This window comes from Eubalaena glacialis, chromosome 10 (assembly GCF_028564815.1).
Source record: "Eubalaena glacialis isolate mEubGla1 chromosome 10, mEubGla1.1.hap2.+ XY, whole genome shotgun sequence".
Lineage (NCBI taxonomy): Eukaryota > Metazoa > Chordata > Mammalia > Artiodactyla > Balaenidae > Eubalaena > Eubalaena glacialis.
This window is the reverse complement of record NC_083725.1, coordinates 121,350,504-121,365,642: the sequence shown is the minus strand read 5'-3', so window position 1 is coordinate 121,365,642 and position 15,139 is coordinate 121,350,504. Positions and strand designations below refer to the sequence as shown.

The 15,139-nt window shown below is 66.1% G+C and overlaps 1 protein-coding gene across 1 annotated transcript; it reads right to left on the bottom strand.

Moving 5' to 3' along the window:
- Positions 1-3,606: 3,606 nt before the first annotated feature.
- CTSD (cathepsin D) lies at positions 3,607-13,956 on the bottom strand. The gene is made up of 9 exons (XM_061202289.1): positions 13,789-13,956; positions 11,499-11,658; positions 9,409-9,532; positions 8,802-8,920; positions 7,100-7,326; positions 5,303-5,425; positions 4,800-4,944; positions 4,606-4,704; positions 3,607-4,525 (listed from the first exon to the last, which is right to left on the bottom strand). The coding sequence occupies exons 1-9, from the start codon at positions 13,857-13,859 to the stop codon at positions 4,358-4,360; spliced, it is 1,236 nt and encodes a 411-aa protein (XP_061058272.1). The 5' UTR covers positions 13,860-13,956; the 3' UTR covers positions 3,607-4,357.
- Positions 13,957-15,139: the final 1,183 nt, after the last annotated feature.

Below are 15,139 nucleotides of genomic sequence, written 5' to 3'. Positions count from 1 at the left end.
CCCTCCCTCTTGCTGAGCCCCCAGCCCCTCGCTAAGTCCTCGCATCTGTCTCCCCAGGGGAGAGCCCCTTCCTCCTTCTGTGCTCCCCCTCCGCTCCCCCCGCAGCTCCCAGGACAGTGTCAGAGCCCCTTCCCCTTGCGTGCTGCCCCTTCTCCGCCTGTTGAGTTTCCTGCTCCCCCCGGATCTGTCCGCATGTCAGTCCTGGCCCTCCACCCACCCCGCAGTCCCAGGCCCAGTGGGTGTCTGAGCCTCCCCAAGCCCCTCCACCCACAGAGCCCAGGTGCCTCCAGCCTGTCCTCACCAAGCGGGTCCTCATCTAGCCCGGCCCCTGTCTGCTCTCCTGTCCCCGCACGACCCTAGACCCTATCCAAGCCCCCTCCAGGGCCTCTGTCCTCCTTGAGTCTCTGGCCCCTCCCAGCCCCCAGGCCCCCAACTGCAGTCTCTCCCCGAGCAGGGGGCGCCTCCCCAGGCCCCCACTGGCGTGCCCAGCTCTGCACAATCCCATCCCTGACTGAGGCCCCGCCCCCAGGCCGCCCTCACACCCCTGTCCTTCTTGAGCCCACCCCCGTTGGAGTTCCTGCCCCCATATTTCCCCCAAATCGGACTCACGGGCGCCCAGCTCAGAGCCCCTGAGCCCCACGCTCGATAAAGTGGCTCACCCCCAAAGTCCAGTCTTGAAGACTGTGACCCCTCACCTGTTGGAACCCTTTGCCTCTGGGACCAGGTGTCCCTCTCCAAGCCCCTATGACACCGGTCTCCTTGGAGTCCAGGCCACTCACCTGCCCATGCCTCTCTGCAAGCCCGGCCCGTCCCACCCTGTGGATGCTCTGTCCCCCAAGTCCCTCCCCCACCCCCGGCCTCAGCCTGCCAGCCCCCGTCTACCCCACCTTGCTTTCATTATCTCTTTGACACTTGCCCCCAAGTGGCTTCCCCTTCCTGCAGAAGTCCCAAGGATACCCTCTGCCATGGAGAAACCCCAGCCCCTGTGCTGCACCCTGAGTCCCCACTTCACTGTGCAGTGGCCCTCTCAGCTGGGTCCTCTTCACCCGTCTGCCGGCCCCCATGGAGCCCAGACCTTCCAACCCTGCCACCCCCTGAAGCTGCCCTTCTGTGTGGCAGCCTGTTCCCTCCCTCGCCTCCCTCGAACCCCTGTTCTCCCCCAAGGCTGTGCTCTGAGCCCTTCCTCCCGTGAAGCCCGGCTCTGCTCTGACCCTCTCAACCGGCCTCCCTTCCCTCCACGACCCTCTCTCCTCCCAGCCTGGGTCCTTCTCAGGGACCCCTTCTCCTCGGAGCGCTCGCCTGCCTGTGCCTGCCGGGCCCTCTCTGAACACTTCTCTCCCCAGCCTCTGTGCGCTCTGAGCCTGAGCCCTTCTCTGTACCCCGGTCCCTGGACACGTCCCACCCCCGCTCCAGGCCCCTCCCCTGCCCCGCCCTCACCCCCTGGCTGACCCTGGTGCAGCCTCGTTCGGGGCTGGTCAGGAACCCCGCAGCGCAAGAGCTGGCTTTAAGGATGTTGATAAAACCGTCTTCAAGTGGGAGGGGTTCCCAAGCAAAGCTCGCCCCCGGCCTGACCACGCCCTCAGCAGGGCCCAGGCCCAGGGCCCACAGGTCTCTGAGGGCAGACGGGGACTGCGGGGAACTGGGGTTCAGTCTCCCTCATCCAAACCCCACTGCCCCTTTCCCAAGGGCCTGGCCTGGGGGCACCGGACCCCAATCGGGCTGAGTCTGACCTAAGGGGCCCTCCCAGGCTTGTGAGTGGCCTGTGAACTAGGCCACCTGGTCTCCCTGGTGTCTGAGCTGGTCTCCCCTGGGCCAGGCGCTGCCCAGGGCTGTACAGGCTGCTGTAAGGGGCCAACGGGCTGGTCTGCCCCTGCGTCCAGCTGGTCCTCGGGCAGCAGGAGAGGGCGCCTGGCCCACAGGAGCCTGCTGCAGGTCACTGGGAAGGGGCTGGACTCAGGTGGGCTCCTGAGAGCTCAGCCCGAGGCTGGGTGTCCTCCAGGCAGGACACGCCCACCGGGGCCCCATGGGCTGGTGCTGAGCAGGGGTGAGCCAGCCAGGACGAGAGCCAGTGTTTGGAGCGGCCGAACACCAGGCCCTGTGCTGGGCTCCTCATCGTGTCCATCAGGCCCACTGCGAGGAGTTCCGTGTTGTCACCCACCTTCCCTAGACAGAGACTCCAGGCTCAGGATCGGGTCACAGAAGCTGGGTCTGAGCCCAGAGTCAGACTGCAGGGTCCGGAGAATCCCGGCCAGCTGAACGGGGCTCTCCTAGGGTCAGTGCAGGGCAGCTGCACTGGCCCGACTCTGGGCAGGACATCAGTGCCATGATGGTCTGGACTAGGGGCTGGGGGCTCGGCCTGCGCTAACCCACACAGTGTCCAGGGGTCTGGGGCATCCCGCCACACTCGTCCCCGTGTTCCAGAAGAGAGGACCCTCCAGCCGAGGGTCACGGTGAGCAGGGCAAGCAGAGCGGGGGCCCGTGAGTCGGTGAGCCCCTGCTGGCCGGCCTCGGGTGGTGGGAGGCTGAGGGGGACAGAGTGGAAAGCGGGCCCAGGACGGTCAACGGGCAGGGGTTGAGGGGAGGGCTGCGTCCTCCCTGGCAGCCCTGTCCTGCAGGCCTCCCAGGCACCAGCGTTGATGGGTCTCCCCAGAAACCCTGCAGCCCTGCAGAGCTCTGCCCGCTCCCAGCTCGAATTCCAGGTGCAGAGAACACCGGGCACGTGTTCACGATCCTCGTAATTCTGGAAGGTGCCTGCTAGGGCTCAGCTCCGGGGTGCAGCCCCTGGGCCCCCTGGGGCCAGGCCAGTGACAGCCACAGCCCTGCTGGCTGAGAAGGCACCAGGATGATGACAAATGTCACATCAGCCAGACCCCTACACCTGCAGGGGGTGGGTTCCAAGGAGGAGTCCAGAGTTACCCATCCCTGAAGAATCTGCCCCACCACCAAGTGTTCACAAACCCCTATTCATCCCTCAAAACCTCCTGGCTGTGCAGCTGCTTCTGATCACCCCCCCTAACCCCACCGAACAGGCCAGACCAGCCAGGAAGTCGCTGTGGCCTGAGGGGATTTCTAACTTGGATCCCTGGAACCCCAGGACCCCAGGCTGGCCTGCTCCAGCATCAGCATGGCTCACACACGGAGATACGGCTTCCAGGGGCTGGCGAGGAGGCCCAGATGAGAGGCAGGCTGCCCAGGTGCCACCAGCCCCATCAGGCCTCTTTCCTAGGCCCGGGATCAGGGAACACTGGGGGGCCCCATTGCTGGCGGAACATTCTCCAAGGAAACATGGAGGACACTCACCTGGGCCTGAAAATCATGCCTCCATGAAGGCACTCACATAAGAAGCCCTGTGCTGGGCCCCACCCTGCTGCTCTCTGCCCCAGGCCCCCATACAAGCCAGCCCCCTACCAGCGGCGTCTCGGCCACAAGGCTGGGCAGGGGGCAAAAGTCTTGGGGTCTGGGTCTGTTAGCCAGGCCCGGGGCAACCCCAGAGGTACACCCCAGGGTAGCTGGGTCAGCCCTTCCTCTGAAATGACAGCAGGGCACCAGCCACACCAGCTCCTTCCCCACCACTCTCCCCACCAAGCACAAAACACGCCAACACAGTAAGAGGCCTAAACAATTTTATTTTCATGCCAACTTTGGCTCTCAGCAACTCAAGACGGGGGCAGCTGCAGGGAAGGCCGGCACCAACCCCCTCCCCTCCTACCCCACCCCCAGGCCACCGAATGCCCTGAATGTCCTCCACGACGGAGTCAAGCCCCAGGATGACCCCACCGCAGGCCTCACAAGACTAGCTTTTGTCCCCTGCCACCCCTGCCAGCTCGTTCCAGCTCATCCTCAGGCCTCAGCTGGCCCCTTCCTCGCTGGGTCCAGGGCAGACGGGTGGGGGCCGCAGTGCAGAGCGCCGGGCCCCAAGCTGCACGGGGGGGTGGGGGGTACTGAGAGGGCAGCCTGGAGCTGGGCGGTGCTGGGTGGCCAGGCCCCCCAGGCGCAGGCTGGGGAGGGAACTACCCTGGGGGTGGGGGTCCTAGGATGCACAGCTGCCCAGCGGGCTGGGTCTTCCAAGTTAGAACAAGGACCCTGTGCACCAGAGCCACCCACTGGCTCTGCCCCTGGGCCCGCTCCTCCAGCAGACAGACAGACAGACAGACAACCAGGCAGCTTTTCCGAAACCAGGGAGGGGAAAACCACAGAACGGAACCGCAGGCCCGTCGGGCTGGGTGGCCTTCAGAGAGCTGTGCTGCGAGTGCAAGTGTGAGTGTGTGTGTGTGGCGGGGTGGCCGGGAGGGCAGGGGTGCGGCCTCCTCCTCCTCCTCGACCCTCCTCCGGACTCTGCCAGCGGGCGGGAAGCCAGCTATGGCCTGGCAGCCTCGGCCAAGCCCACCCGGTTCTGGTCGCGGTCGAACACGGCATAGTAGCGGCCGATGAACACGTCGCCCAGGATCCAGAGCGGCCCGCCGGGCGGGGGGATGTCCATGCCCATGAAGCCGCTCAGGCACATGGTCTTCCCAGCCTGCGACACCTGGGACGGCCAACGAAGGTCACCACCCAAGCCGCACCCTTGGGCGTCCTCCGCCCCACGCCCCGCGGTCCCCAACTGACCTTGAGTGTGTAGTCCTCTGGGGACAGCTTGTAGCCTTTACCCCCCAGCTTCACGATGACCTTGGGCAGGCTGGACACCTTCTCGCAGGGGATCATGTACTAAGGGGCACCGAGAAGACACTGCATGTACGGGGGGAGGGGCACGGCGGCCTGGGGGGCCCGCCCTCCCCACCCGGCCCCGCCGGCCCGCTCACCTCGCCCTGGATCAGCGGCAAGGCCCCGATGGCTTTCTGCAGCTCCCGCACCTCCTCCACGGGGCCCACGATGAGGGAGGTGCCCGTGTCCACGATGGCCTCACAGCCCCCCTTACACACGGTCAGGCTGCTGCCCACGTCCACCCTGCAGCGGAGGAGGTGTGAGTCCCCTCCCAGGGCCACTGGAGACCCGGCCCCCACGGCAGGACTCGGCTGCGCAAGCAGAGTTGGGTGGGACGGGAGGGGAGGCGGCTGAGAAGCCAAGAGCAGGGTAACAGACCCCTAGGTGGCGTGTGGACGAGGGGACGCTGGCTGTAGCCCGGGTACGAGCTCGGCTGGGCACCAGGAGGTGGCCAGAGCACCTAGGGCTGGCGGGACACAGGGTCCAGGCCCACCCTGCCTGGCCCCCCCCCCCAAGGCGCTGCTGAGTGCGAGGCCGGGGGTGGGGGCCCCACAAGCCACGCCCCTGGGGAGCCAAGGGAGGGGCCCCACCCAGTACTCACTGGTCCATGTGGACCTGCCAGTAGGCCATGCGTGTGACGTTGTGGTAGATCAGCGAGCCTTTGTAGTACTTGGGGTCAGTGCCGCCCAGCATCAGCTCACCCCCGGGCTGCGCATTTGGGTCCCTGGCGGGGGAGGAAGGAGGGAGTCTGCTGCCCCGCCCACCCCTGCCCCAGGCTGGGACCAGGTCAGAAATCAGGGATGGGAGGATCTCAGAAGGTGCCCCAGGGCAGGACTCTTCCTGGGCGTGCAGGGGTGGAAGGATCCAGAAGGGGGGAGGGGCTCTGATCCCACACCCAGTGTGGACCGCAGGCCAAGCCCCATCCTGAGCAGGAGAGATCCTGCTTGGGCCTCGGGGCTCCTGGTCTGCCAGCTGAGGACGGCCGGGGTCAGGCCAGCAGGCAGATGGGGACACGAATGCTAACAGCCCCAGGAGCAGGGACCTTACCTGCCTGGAAGAAAAACCAAGGGCTTCCAGGAGGAGGTGCCAGCAACCCTGAGAGAAGCTGAGCCAGCTGTTCCTGCCCCAGGCCCTTTGCACCTGCTGCTCCCGAAGATGTCCTCCATCCAGATCCTTCCATGACTCGCTTCCCCTTCGGATCTCAGCTTTTGACTCTCCCCACCTCTTATTTACACTTATATTAATACTCTGAGCTCAGCATCGTCTGCCTGGCCGTCCCCAGCACTCAGAAGCGCCTCGCGGAACTTGTCCTTCCGCCACCACTGTGGCCTCCACCTCCTGTCACCTCCAAAACCCATTGTGTGCAAAGATCACACCTGCAGTGCCCCTCCTCACCCTCAGCCCTGCCCTTACAAGCCATCCGCCCTCCACTTCCTGCCTCAGCCCATCACCCGGGGAGTCATAGCGCTGGGCCACCCGTCCCCTGGCCGATCTCCCAGGTCCGCTGCACCTCGTCTGCCTCCCCTGGACCCAAGAACTCAGGGAGAACGGCCCCACCTGTTTACCTGCACGCCAGCATCTAGCAGGCGGCTCAGCCCCAAGTAGCTGCTGAGTATTTGCCACTGACCTAGCAAGGGACAGAAGGCAGTTTCCACACAGAGGCCAGGCTGAGGGCTCTGGACTGGAATTCCGCCAGAAATGCCCAGGGTCAGACCCCAGGGGGGGTGGCACGTAGGGCTCAGTGACCAGGAGCAGCTTAGGGCAGTGGCCGCCCGGCTCACGCCCTGCCCAGAGCCTCACCCTCAGCACAGCTGCATCCCCCCTCCTGTCTGGGGCTCCCTCTCAAGACCCGTAGCACTGTCGTCCTGGGAAGAGGCCGGGAGCTGGGGAGTGAGACCCCTTCCCAAGGACCCCCTCCCCGGCACGAAAGGCACTTGGCGTTGCTTCTACAGGGTAGTAGCACCCCCGGGGAGGCCTCCCGCGCGACATCGCCCCAAGCCCTCCCCGAGGTCACCCCTGCAGGAAAACCCTGGCCCTCTTGCCTCCAGAACTCCTGTCACAGATTGAAGCTCGTGGCCTGGTCCCCTGTGGGCCGAAAATGACCCGGGGGCTAAGACCACATCTGCCCATCACCAGGCCCGGGAATGTTGGGCAGACTGACGTGGGAGGGAACCCTGCCAAGACCCCGGCCCGGCTCTGGCTCTCCAAGATCTCAGACCCGGGGGCCCAGCACCCCCGACTTGGAGACCCCGGTGAGAGACAGCCTTCTGTAGGGGCTGCTTGTCCGTCTGTGAGAGGGCGCCAACCCATCCTGCAGTCAGAGCTCAGGAGCCGTGACCCAGTGCCTGGCAGGGGGACACGGGAAGGGCCGGCACGACAGGGACTCGCCCTGCCCCACCTGTTCAGGTAGAAGGAGAAGATGTTCTTGTCCACCAGCTTCTGCTGCATCAGGTTGTCAAAGACGGGGACCACGTTGTTCACGGAGATGCGGGGGTAGGCCATGCCCAGGATGCCATCGAACTTGGCTGCGATGAAGGTGATGCCCGGCTGCTTGGTGGCCTCCCCGAAGGTCTGCCTCTCCACCTTGATGCTGCCCAGGCTCAACAACCCTGATTTACAGGGCACCTGAGGGCCACGGTGGGGGGGGGGGAGTCGTCAGTGGGCCACGTGGACTGCCAAGCCCAACGCTGGGCCCTGGGCGGCCCATCACCTCCCGTCCCTGCATGGGCAGCCACGACTACAAAACCCAGCTCAGTCGATGCCTGTCATGTAGCACACAGGAGACTCAAGAAGGGCAGAGGACCCAGAAGAAAGGGCTGGCAACCCCGGGCCGGACACAGGTGGGGACAACGGGGGTGCGGGGCCCACACTCTGCCAGGAATATTTCAAGGATAGATGCCAATGGAGGGAGTAGGGAGGAGTGGGGTTGTGAGCTCAGGCTTTCCCACCCACAGCTCTCCCTTCCGGCCTGTTCCTGCCCTTGGGGAACCTGTGACCGGACCCTGGACTCAAGGCCACACATTCCCCCCCTTCTCCCGCCACCACCCCCACCCCCGGCCACCAGGAGCTGCAGATAAAGACAGGGCAGGATGTGGGAAGAAACAGCTGTTTGGGGCTGAAACTAGGAGGGGAACATGCTGGGTGATATCCCATCTCAGGCCCAGAGAGAACCTGGCGGAGGGGCCCCTGCAGATAAACCTGGGCAGGCAGATAAGGAGGGGGAGGGGGAGGGGGAGGGGGAGGGGTGGCCAGAAGGGAACCACTGTGTCCCTGACCTGCCAGGACGGTCAGAAAGAAACAGGCCAGCTGGAGGAAGGATCCTCCCGCTACACCTCTGCCATTCCCCCATCCAAGTCCCGCAGGACGCTCTGCGGCCTTCCTGGGGCTGGGGGCTGGGAGGGGACCATCTTCTGCTTTGTTCCTCTTCCTCTACAACTCCCAACCCGGGCCCCTCCTGCGGCCTGGCCCCAGCAGCTCCACCCCAGAGCTCGTGAGAGGCGCAGGGGCCCGGGCAGAGCCCACAAGGGCCCCTCAGCCCTCCCCGGGGGAGGCAGGCACGTCCTGCAGGCCCCTCCCCAGCCCCCCCCCGCCGGCTGCTGCCCGCTCCCGCCCAGCATCCTCTGCAGGTGCCCCTCTGCCAGCAGCTCCAGCTGCAGGGACCCCGGCCATGCCTGACCCGATCACCCAACGGCCTCTCAAAGCCAACACGTCAGCACGGGACCCCGTCTTCCCACTGGCTCTTGCACCCGGCTCCGTGGCCGGGGGCCTCACCACTAATCACCCACGGGGTCCTGGTCCCAGAGCCGTGCCCGGCGCTCTGACACCTGTGCCTCAGTGGCTCTCTGCCCGCTTCCCCTTCCAATCTCCCAGCTGTCGCCCAGCCCGCACGCGGGACCACGTCCACCCCGTCTCACAACCACTTCCTCAGCACCAAGCACACAGAGCTGCCCCACCCCTGGGCCTTTGCTCAAGCTGGACCCCCAGGCCCCTCGCTCAGCTGACCACTGCTCGCCTCTCCTCTGGGGAGCTGGCACAGACCCCTGCCCTGGGGTTAGGAGGGCGAACGCCCTCCATGGGGAGCGGCCCAGAGATGGACTCACCGACACGGTGTCCTGGCTCAGGTACCCGGAGAGGCTGCCTGAGCCATAGTGGATGTCGAAGGACGTGCCGTTCTTCACGTACGTGCTAGACTTGCCGCTGTTGTACTTGTGGTGGGTCCCTGCACCGGCCGGGAGCCCGTCAGGCTGCCCGCTGGGCCACGACCAGACCCGCTGGGCCCCCACCACCACCTGCTGCCGCCCGCCCACCGAGCCACCCTCCCGGGGCAGGTGGTCTGGCCCACAACTCGCTCCATCCTTGGCTCCCACGGTCCCAGCCCGGATGCGAGCAAGGGTGGAGACCCCAGGGAGGGAAGCCTGTCTGGTGTGGCCAAGAGGTGGGAGCTGTGAGTTGCCCAAGAGGTGCCAGGACAGGGCCACCAGAGGTCTGCGCCTGCCCACCGCTATGCCCCAGGACTGGAGGAGGTGGACTGAGGCTGGACAGCTGACCCCCAGCGCCCGCGGGGAGAGCGCACGCGGGAGAGGGATGGAGGGCTGCATGCCCCTCCCCAGGGCCCCTACCCTCCCGCGTCCGTGGCAGGCAGGGGCTGGGCTCGGCCCTCGGTCTCCCTCTGGCCACCGGGCAGAGGCGTGGGACAGGCTGACTTACAGCAGGCGATGTCCAGCAGTTTGCAGTGGATAGACGGGACCCACAGATTGGAGGAGCCGGTGTCAAAGACCACCGTGAAGCACTGCGGGGGTGTCCCAATGCCGATCTCCCCGTAGTACTGAGCCTGGGTGGGAGGTAGGGTCTGTCAGGGCTAGGGCAAGGGGCACCCTCGCCTCCCCACGGGGCCCAGAGAAGGCCCGGGCCAGGGGAGGGGCCCAGGGTCAGACCTGCTGCCTCGGCTGCCCACCCCCACCTGCCCCTCCCGAGCCCTCGGTCCTGGTACCCATGGGCACTTTGGGTTCCAGGGCCCCTGGGTACCACCCCGCCCCTGCCTGACCATGTGAGCTGGGGGACGGCCACCCCATGTGAAAGACCCAAAACCAGCGGTGGAGTCAGTGTCGCGAGAGGGTTGAAATGCCTGCCCGAAGACCCTCTGTGATTCACGGGTCCAGGGCCCCAGGAGGGAAGACCTCCTCCCAGCATGAGGGTCAAGTCAGGGCCTGACTCGAGCCTCAGGTTCCACGGGCTCTCGCCCCACGGGGCCAAGCCTGGAGGGCCCCAGGCAGAGGGATCTAGGTGGCTGAGAGAGAGGAGAAGATCCACAGCAGAGGCCGAGGGTGCAGGCTGAGTCCCTCACTGCCAGCCATGCTGCCTTCACTGCTCTGGGCCTCAGTGTTCCCATCTGTATACAGGGCAGCACAGGCTGCCCGGGGGAGGCCCAGGTGCTGACCAAGGGCTCAGGTGAGCATAAAGGAGGCACGTGACCCTCGGAGCCTCCAAGGGAAACCCCGTCTTTGGCCATCTCGCAGGTCAGAGAACGTGGGCAGTTTTGTCTGGAGTCATCTGGGCCCTGCCTCCCGGGCACTCCCTTCCCCAGGGAGGGAGGCTGGGCCACCAGTTGCTGCAGGATTCTGGCTCCGACCCCTCCAGGCATCTCTTGCCGGCCACTTTGGCAGCCGCTGACTCATGACCCGACAGAAGTGTCCAGACTTGGGGGGGTGGGGGAACATGGGGTCAGAGAATGACTCAGCAACTCTCCGTTGTGTGTATGTATGTGTGTGTGTGTGTGTGTGTGCTGGGGGCAACAGGAACTAAGAACTGGTCCGTCAGGCCCCAGGCAGACGGCCCCTCTGACCAGCCTGGTCACATGCCGGTGAGGCCACAGCTTCCTGGCTCGGCTGGGGCTCCAGCCAGGCAGGACAGAGGGCAAGGCCACCCGTCCCAACCCTAAGTGGACCAGAGGCTGGATGGCAGCAAGGAGCTGGCTCCCCAAGACCCCGGGGGCGGGGGGTGCAAAGACGATGTCACCTGGGCAGCCCCAGAAGTACCAGGCTGGGGCCCAGGACCTGGCCCCACCTTGCTGTGTAGCTTCCAGAACGTTCCACCTCTGAGCCTGTTTCCCCCTCAACGAGCAGTGGGCATAAGGGCTGGCCGCTGACCCAAGAAGAAGGTAGGGCCCAGGGACTGGGCCACAGATTGCCCCAGGCCTTCCAGCAAAATGGGCAAGAGCACAGAAGCTCCAGGGCAGTTAGTGCCGCCTGGGCACACAGGCGACCCAAGCTCAGGGACCCCCCAGGCCCCCACCCACAGACTCTCGGGCAGGCCTGGGCCCGATTCTGGGCTCCTCCGTGCTGTGCCCAGAGCCCTCATCTGTAGAGGCTGACGCAGCTCCCCCCAGGCTGGCCACCAGGATGAAGACGCCGGCCCAGGTCTGAGCTGACGGGTGGTGGCACGTGAGGGAGACGTCAGGGAAGTGCCAGGGCCACTCCAGTCAACCCTCTCAGCCCCCGCGGGACGAGGACCAGGATGGGCAGGGGAGCTGGGGAGGACGTGGGAGGTCAGAGCCCTCAGTCTGGAGGGGGTTGTGGGCAGCACCCACAGCGAAGGGCGTGGCTGAGCAGAAGCCCCTCCCCCATACCACACAGCTGAAGCCCCCAAAACCACTGGGGGCTGAGAACACGAGTATTTCACCAAAATCCACGCTGGCTCACAGAACCTGTCCTACGAGCCAGCCCCTGTCTACAACTGTGTTCGTAGTCAACCCGCTCCCCCAGCCCCAGGCCGACCCCCCCGCCCCCACCAAAACTCACATCCATGTAGTTCTTGAGAATCTCAGGAATGGGCCCCTGGGTCGCAGTGGGCACCCCCTGGGAGTACTTTGAAATGGGACCCTTGGCGATCAGGTCTTCCATGGGGCCCCCCATTTCCGACATGGTCCGGCGGATGGATGTGAACTTGTGCAGTGGAATCCTGTCAAGACAGGGGTCCGGGCTCGTCAGGGCCTGCTGGCTGCCACCCCACCTGGAGGCTCCCACACCCACATCCAAGCTGGAGGCCCAACACGCCTGCTCCAACCGCCCCCCCAAACACCTGCACCCCACTGTCCCTACTCTGGGCCCGCTCTGGTCTCTTCTGGGGCAGTGACCAGCGCGGGCTATGAGGGTGTCGGTGGTCACCTGTCACGTCTGCCCAAAGCCCTCCGTGGAGTCCCATTTGCCTGGCCCTCTGGCCAAACCTGCCACTCTCCACGCACACCACATGTTGAGATGGTCCCAGTTTACCCATCTGACTTATGGGGTGGCCACCTCCTGCCTGTCAGATGGGACTTCCAGGCCACCCCCTCCGAGAAGCCCTCCTTGCCCACCCCCCAGTCCCCCTCACATGACCCTGCTTCCTTGCAGTCCTCACCCCAGGCCACACTGAGCCCAGTGGCTCTCTCCCCACACAGGCCGAAGGAGGGCAAGGATGGCGCCTGGGCCCTGGAGGCGGGGACTTCCAGGCCTGCCTTCCTCCACGCAAGCCCCAGTGCCCCCGCCTGGAGCACCCTTCCCAGCACACATGCCAGCCTGGGTGGCCCACCCAGCAGGAGGGAGCAGGGGGTTCTGCCAGCAGGGAGCAGAGTGAGAGGCCCTTCTGCATCCCCAGCTCCCTGGCTCCCCAGGGGTCTGAACCCGCCCCAGGAGGTGGGAGAGGAGAGCCACCGAACCAAACAGAGCTACTGGATGAAATGTCTTCCCAGCCCTGGGAATCTTCGAGTTCAAGGTCACAGCTGGCTCTTCTAGCAGGCCAAGGGTGTGCTCTAGGAAGAGGTGGCTTTCGCCTCTTGCCTAAGAGTGGATAGGCTGGAAGAGCCTGAGGTCCTTGCCTGGGGGGAGGGAGGAACACGCCCTCCCACAACTAAGGAAACAGGTGCCAGCGGTCCCATAGGATTGGGAGATGTGAAGGGCTGGGGTTCAGCTGCCCTGCCCCAAGAGGCCCCAGGCTTCCTTCTCCACTGCTGTCCACCCCCGGGGGAGGGCCTGGGGGTGAGGCCAGGGCAGGCTCAGGCCTGCAGGAGCTCCGCCACAACTGCTCCAGCTGGGACTACTCGCCCCCAGGCCACAGCACACAGAGGCGCCCACTCAAGAGCCCACACAAGCCAGCCCTTCGGCAAGGCTCGGTCCACTCTGGCCCCAGCCAGCTCCTGCAGCCCTGAGACCTCACCCACCTGCCCACAGGCAAAGGCCCACAACAGAGGTAGAAGCATGCCTGCCCAGGCCGAGCGCAAAGGCCCTGGGAGGGCAAGGGTGTGGGCAGGGGCAGGAGGGGGTGGGCCCACCGCACCCCTCCCTTGCTGGGCGAGCAGGCTGCCTTGCAAGGCCGGGAGGGTGGGGGGACCCTCCACCTAGCTGACACAGCATGGCACAGCCCTGGACCAGGTCTGATAGTCCGTGGAGTCACTGGGCCCAGTGGAGCCCCCCAGGCCTGAGGCGGGCATGGTCCTTACTGGGGGCAGCTGGTGTTGCTGCGACAGAGCCCCACCCCAGGGTGGGGGGAGCCGCCCACAGCCTGGTGCCAGCTGGGCCGTTCTCCCAGGCCCACTCCTTAGACCGACTCCCTCTGGACTCCGGGATGTGTGGGTCTCCTGGTGTCCAGAGGGTCTCCCCGCCGGCCCAGGACCTGCGGTAAGATCTCATGGGACAAACCAGGTGAGACCACAACCAGTTCACATCTAGCAAAGGGGACCCCAGGCAAGGAAATGACCTGCCCAGGCTCAGCGGGCTCCTGGGCCTACCCCTCGGTTTCCCGACTTCCACCCGAGAGCGGGCCCCGAGTACAGGCTCCCACCCTACCTGTCCTGGGGACGCCGGGTCGGCTCCCAGTCACAGCCGCCCTCCCTCCTGCTTCCTCCGCTCCCCCCAAGGCCGACCCCACGGTGGTAGAGAGGCAGGGTCGCGGGGCTGCCCGGGGCCGTGGGCGAGGCCCGCACCTGCAGAGCTCCCCCCGCCCCGCCCGAAGGTGGGCCCTGCAGGAGGCCGCGGGGGCGGCAGAGCCGCAGCCCGCGCGGGGCGCTCAGGGGGTGCCCGGGAGTCACCGGGGCGCGCGAGCTGCGGGGCTCACCTGACGAGCGCGGCGGCGGGCGCGGCCAGCAGGCCGAGGGCGAGCAGCAGCAGCAGGCAGGGGGTCTGCATGGCGGCGGCGACCCGGTCAGAGCGGACAGCCCGGGAGGTCGCGCGCTTATAGCCGGGATGACGGCGCAGTCGGGCCGGGTCAGCTGACCGGCTTGTTTGCACCCGGCTGGTCACGTGGGCCGCCGGCGGCGGCACGGGGGCGGGGCCGGGGCGGGGCCGGGGCGGGGCGACCCCGGGCCTGGAGCAGACAGACTCTCCGGCGCGGGCCCGCGCACGGCGGGCGGGGATGCGCTCGCCGCCCGTCCCACTCGGGCTCCCCCCCCCCCCCACTGACCCCCCGAGAATTACTGGGACCCGGCCGGGGCAGAAGGGGACGGGGCCTGGGACCCCCCTGGACACCTTAGCCGGGCGAGGTCCCCGGAGCCGCGGCTCCTTCCCTGCCCCAGGCGCGCGGTTGTGCAGGGCTCCCTGCTCCATCCTCCCCCTCCACCTGCCCCCTCCCGGGGCGCCCGTGCCCCTCCCACTCTTCCTTCACCCTGGGAATCTCCCAGGTACCCCCTCTGGACCCTCATCCTCCCTCTCCAGGTGTCCACAACCCTCCCACCCCCCAGTACCCCGCCCCAGAGCAGCACCTGGCCTGGCCCTGCCGGGTCACCCTGGGCCCTCCTTCCTGTGTAACCCGGCACCGTGCCCACCAGGCCCCAAATCTCAGAGGATGCTGGGGGGGGGCGGCGGGGGGCGGGAAGGGAAGGAGGTCTCAGCTCCAGGCACTGCTGGTCAGTTTTTAGGAGCCTCAGGGGTAGGAGAGCGAGTCCCTTGTTCTGGCCAGTGCTCAGCCCTGACTGAAGCCACAGTGACCCGGTCAGCATCCATTCCTTCCTGCCCAGCCTGCTTCCCAAGGAGAGGGCCAGATCCATCCCTCCACCCTCAGTCCCAGCCAGAGGAGGGGTGGGCGTTATCGAGGAAAGGAATTTGGACAGGTCATTTCAGAGAAGGTCATGTCAAGAAAGAAATTAAGCAGGAGAATGTGCTAGGAAGTGACCGGTGCGGGGGGCAGGCCTCTCTGAGGAGGTGACATTTGTGCAGGATGTGAAAAGTGAGGAACCTTCACAAGGGGACTCGCCCAGGGCACTTTTTCGTGAGTGGTCCTCCCAGCTCCCCCACTTAGAGGGGGGCAAACTGAGGTTCTGTGGCTCACAGAGGCAGGGTTAGAATTCCTGTCTTTTCTGTAACCACTAAATAAACCAGAACCCTGACCTCGGCCACCATCACCGCCTCCACGCTGGTCAGCCTGATGGCTACAGGTGAGTGACCCCCGCCTCGCCCTACCTCCGTATCCA

Bases quoted from the DNA above. Each gene is read 5' to 3' on its own strand.
- CTSD (XM_061202289.1), bottom strand. From the start codon at position 13,859: ATGCAGACCCCCTGCCTGCTGCTGCTGCTCGCCCTCGGCCTGCTGGCC. The intron at 9,533-11,498 runs GTGAGTTTTGGT...CCTCCCACCCAG, and splicing joins TTCTCAAGAACTACATGGAT to GCTCAGTACTACGGGGAGAT. The intron at 4,526-4,605 runs GTCAGTTGGGGA...TGGCCGTCCCAG, and splicing joins CAGAGGACTACACACTCAAG to GTGTCGCAGGCTGGGAAGAC.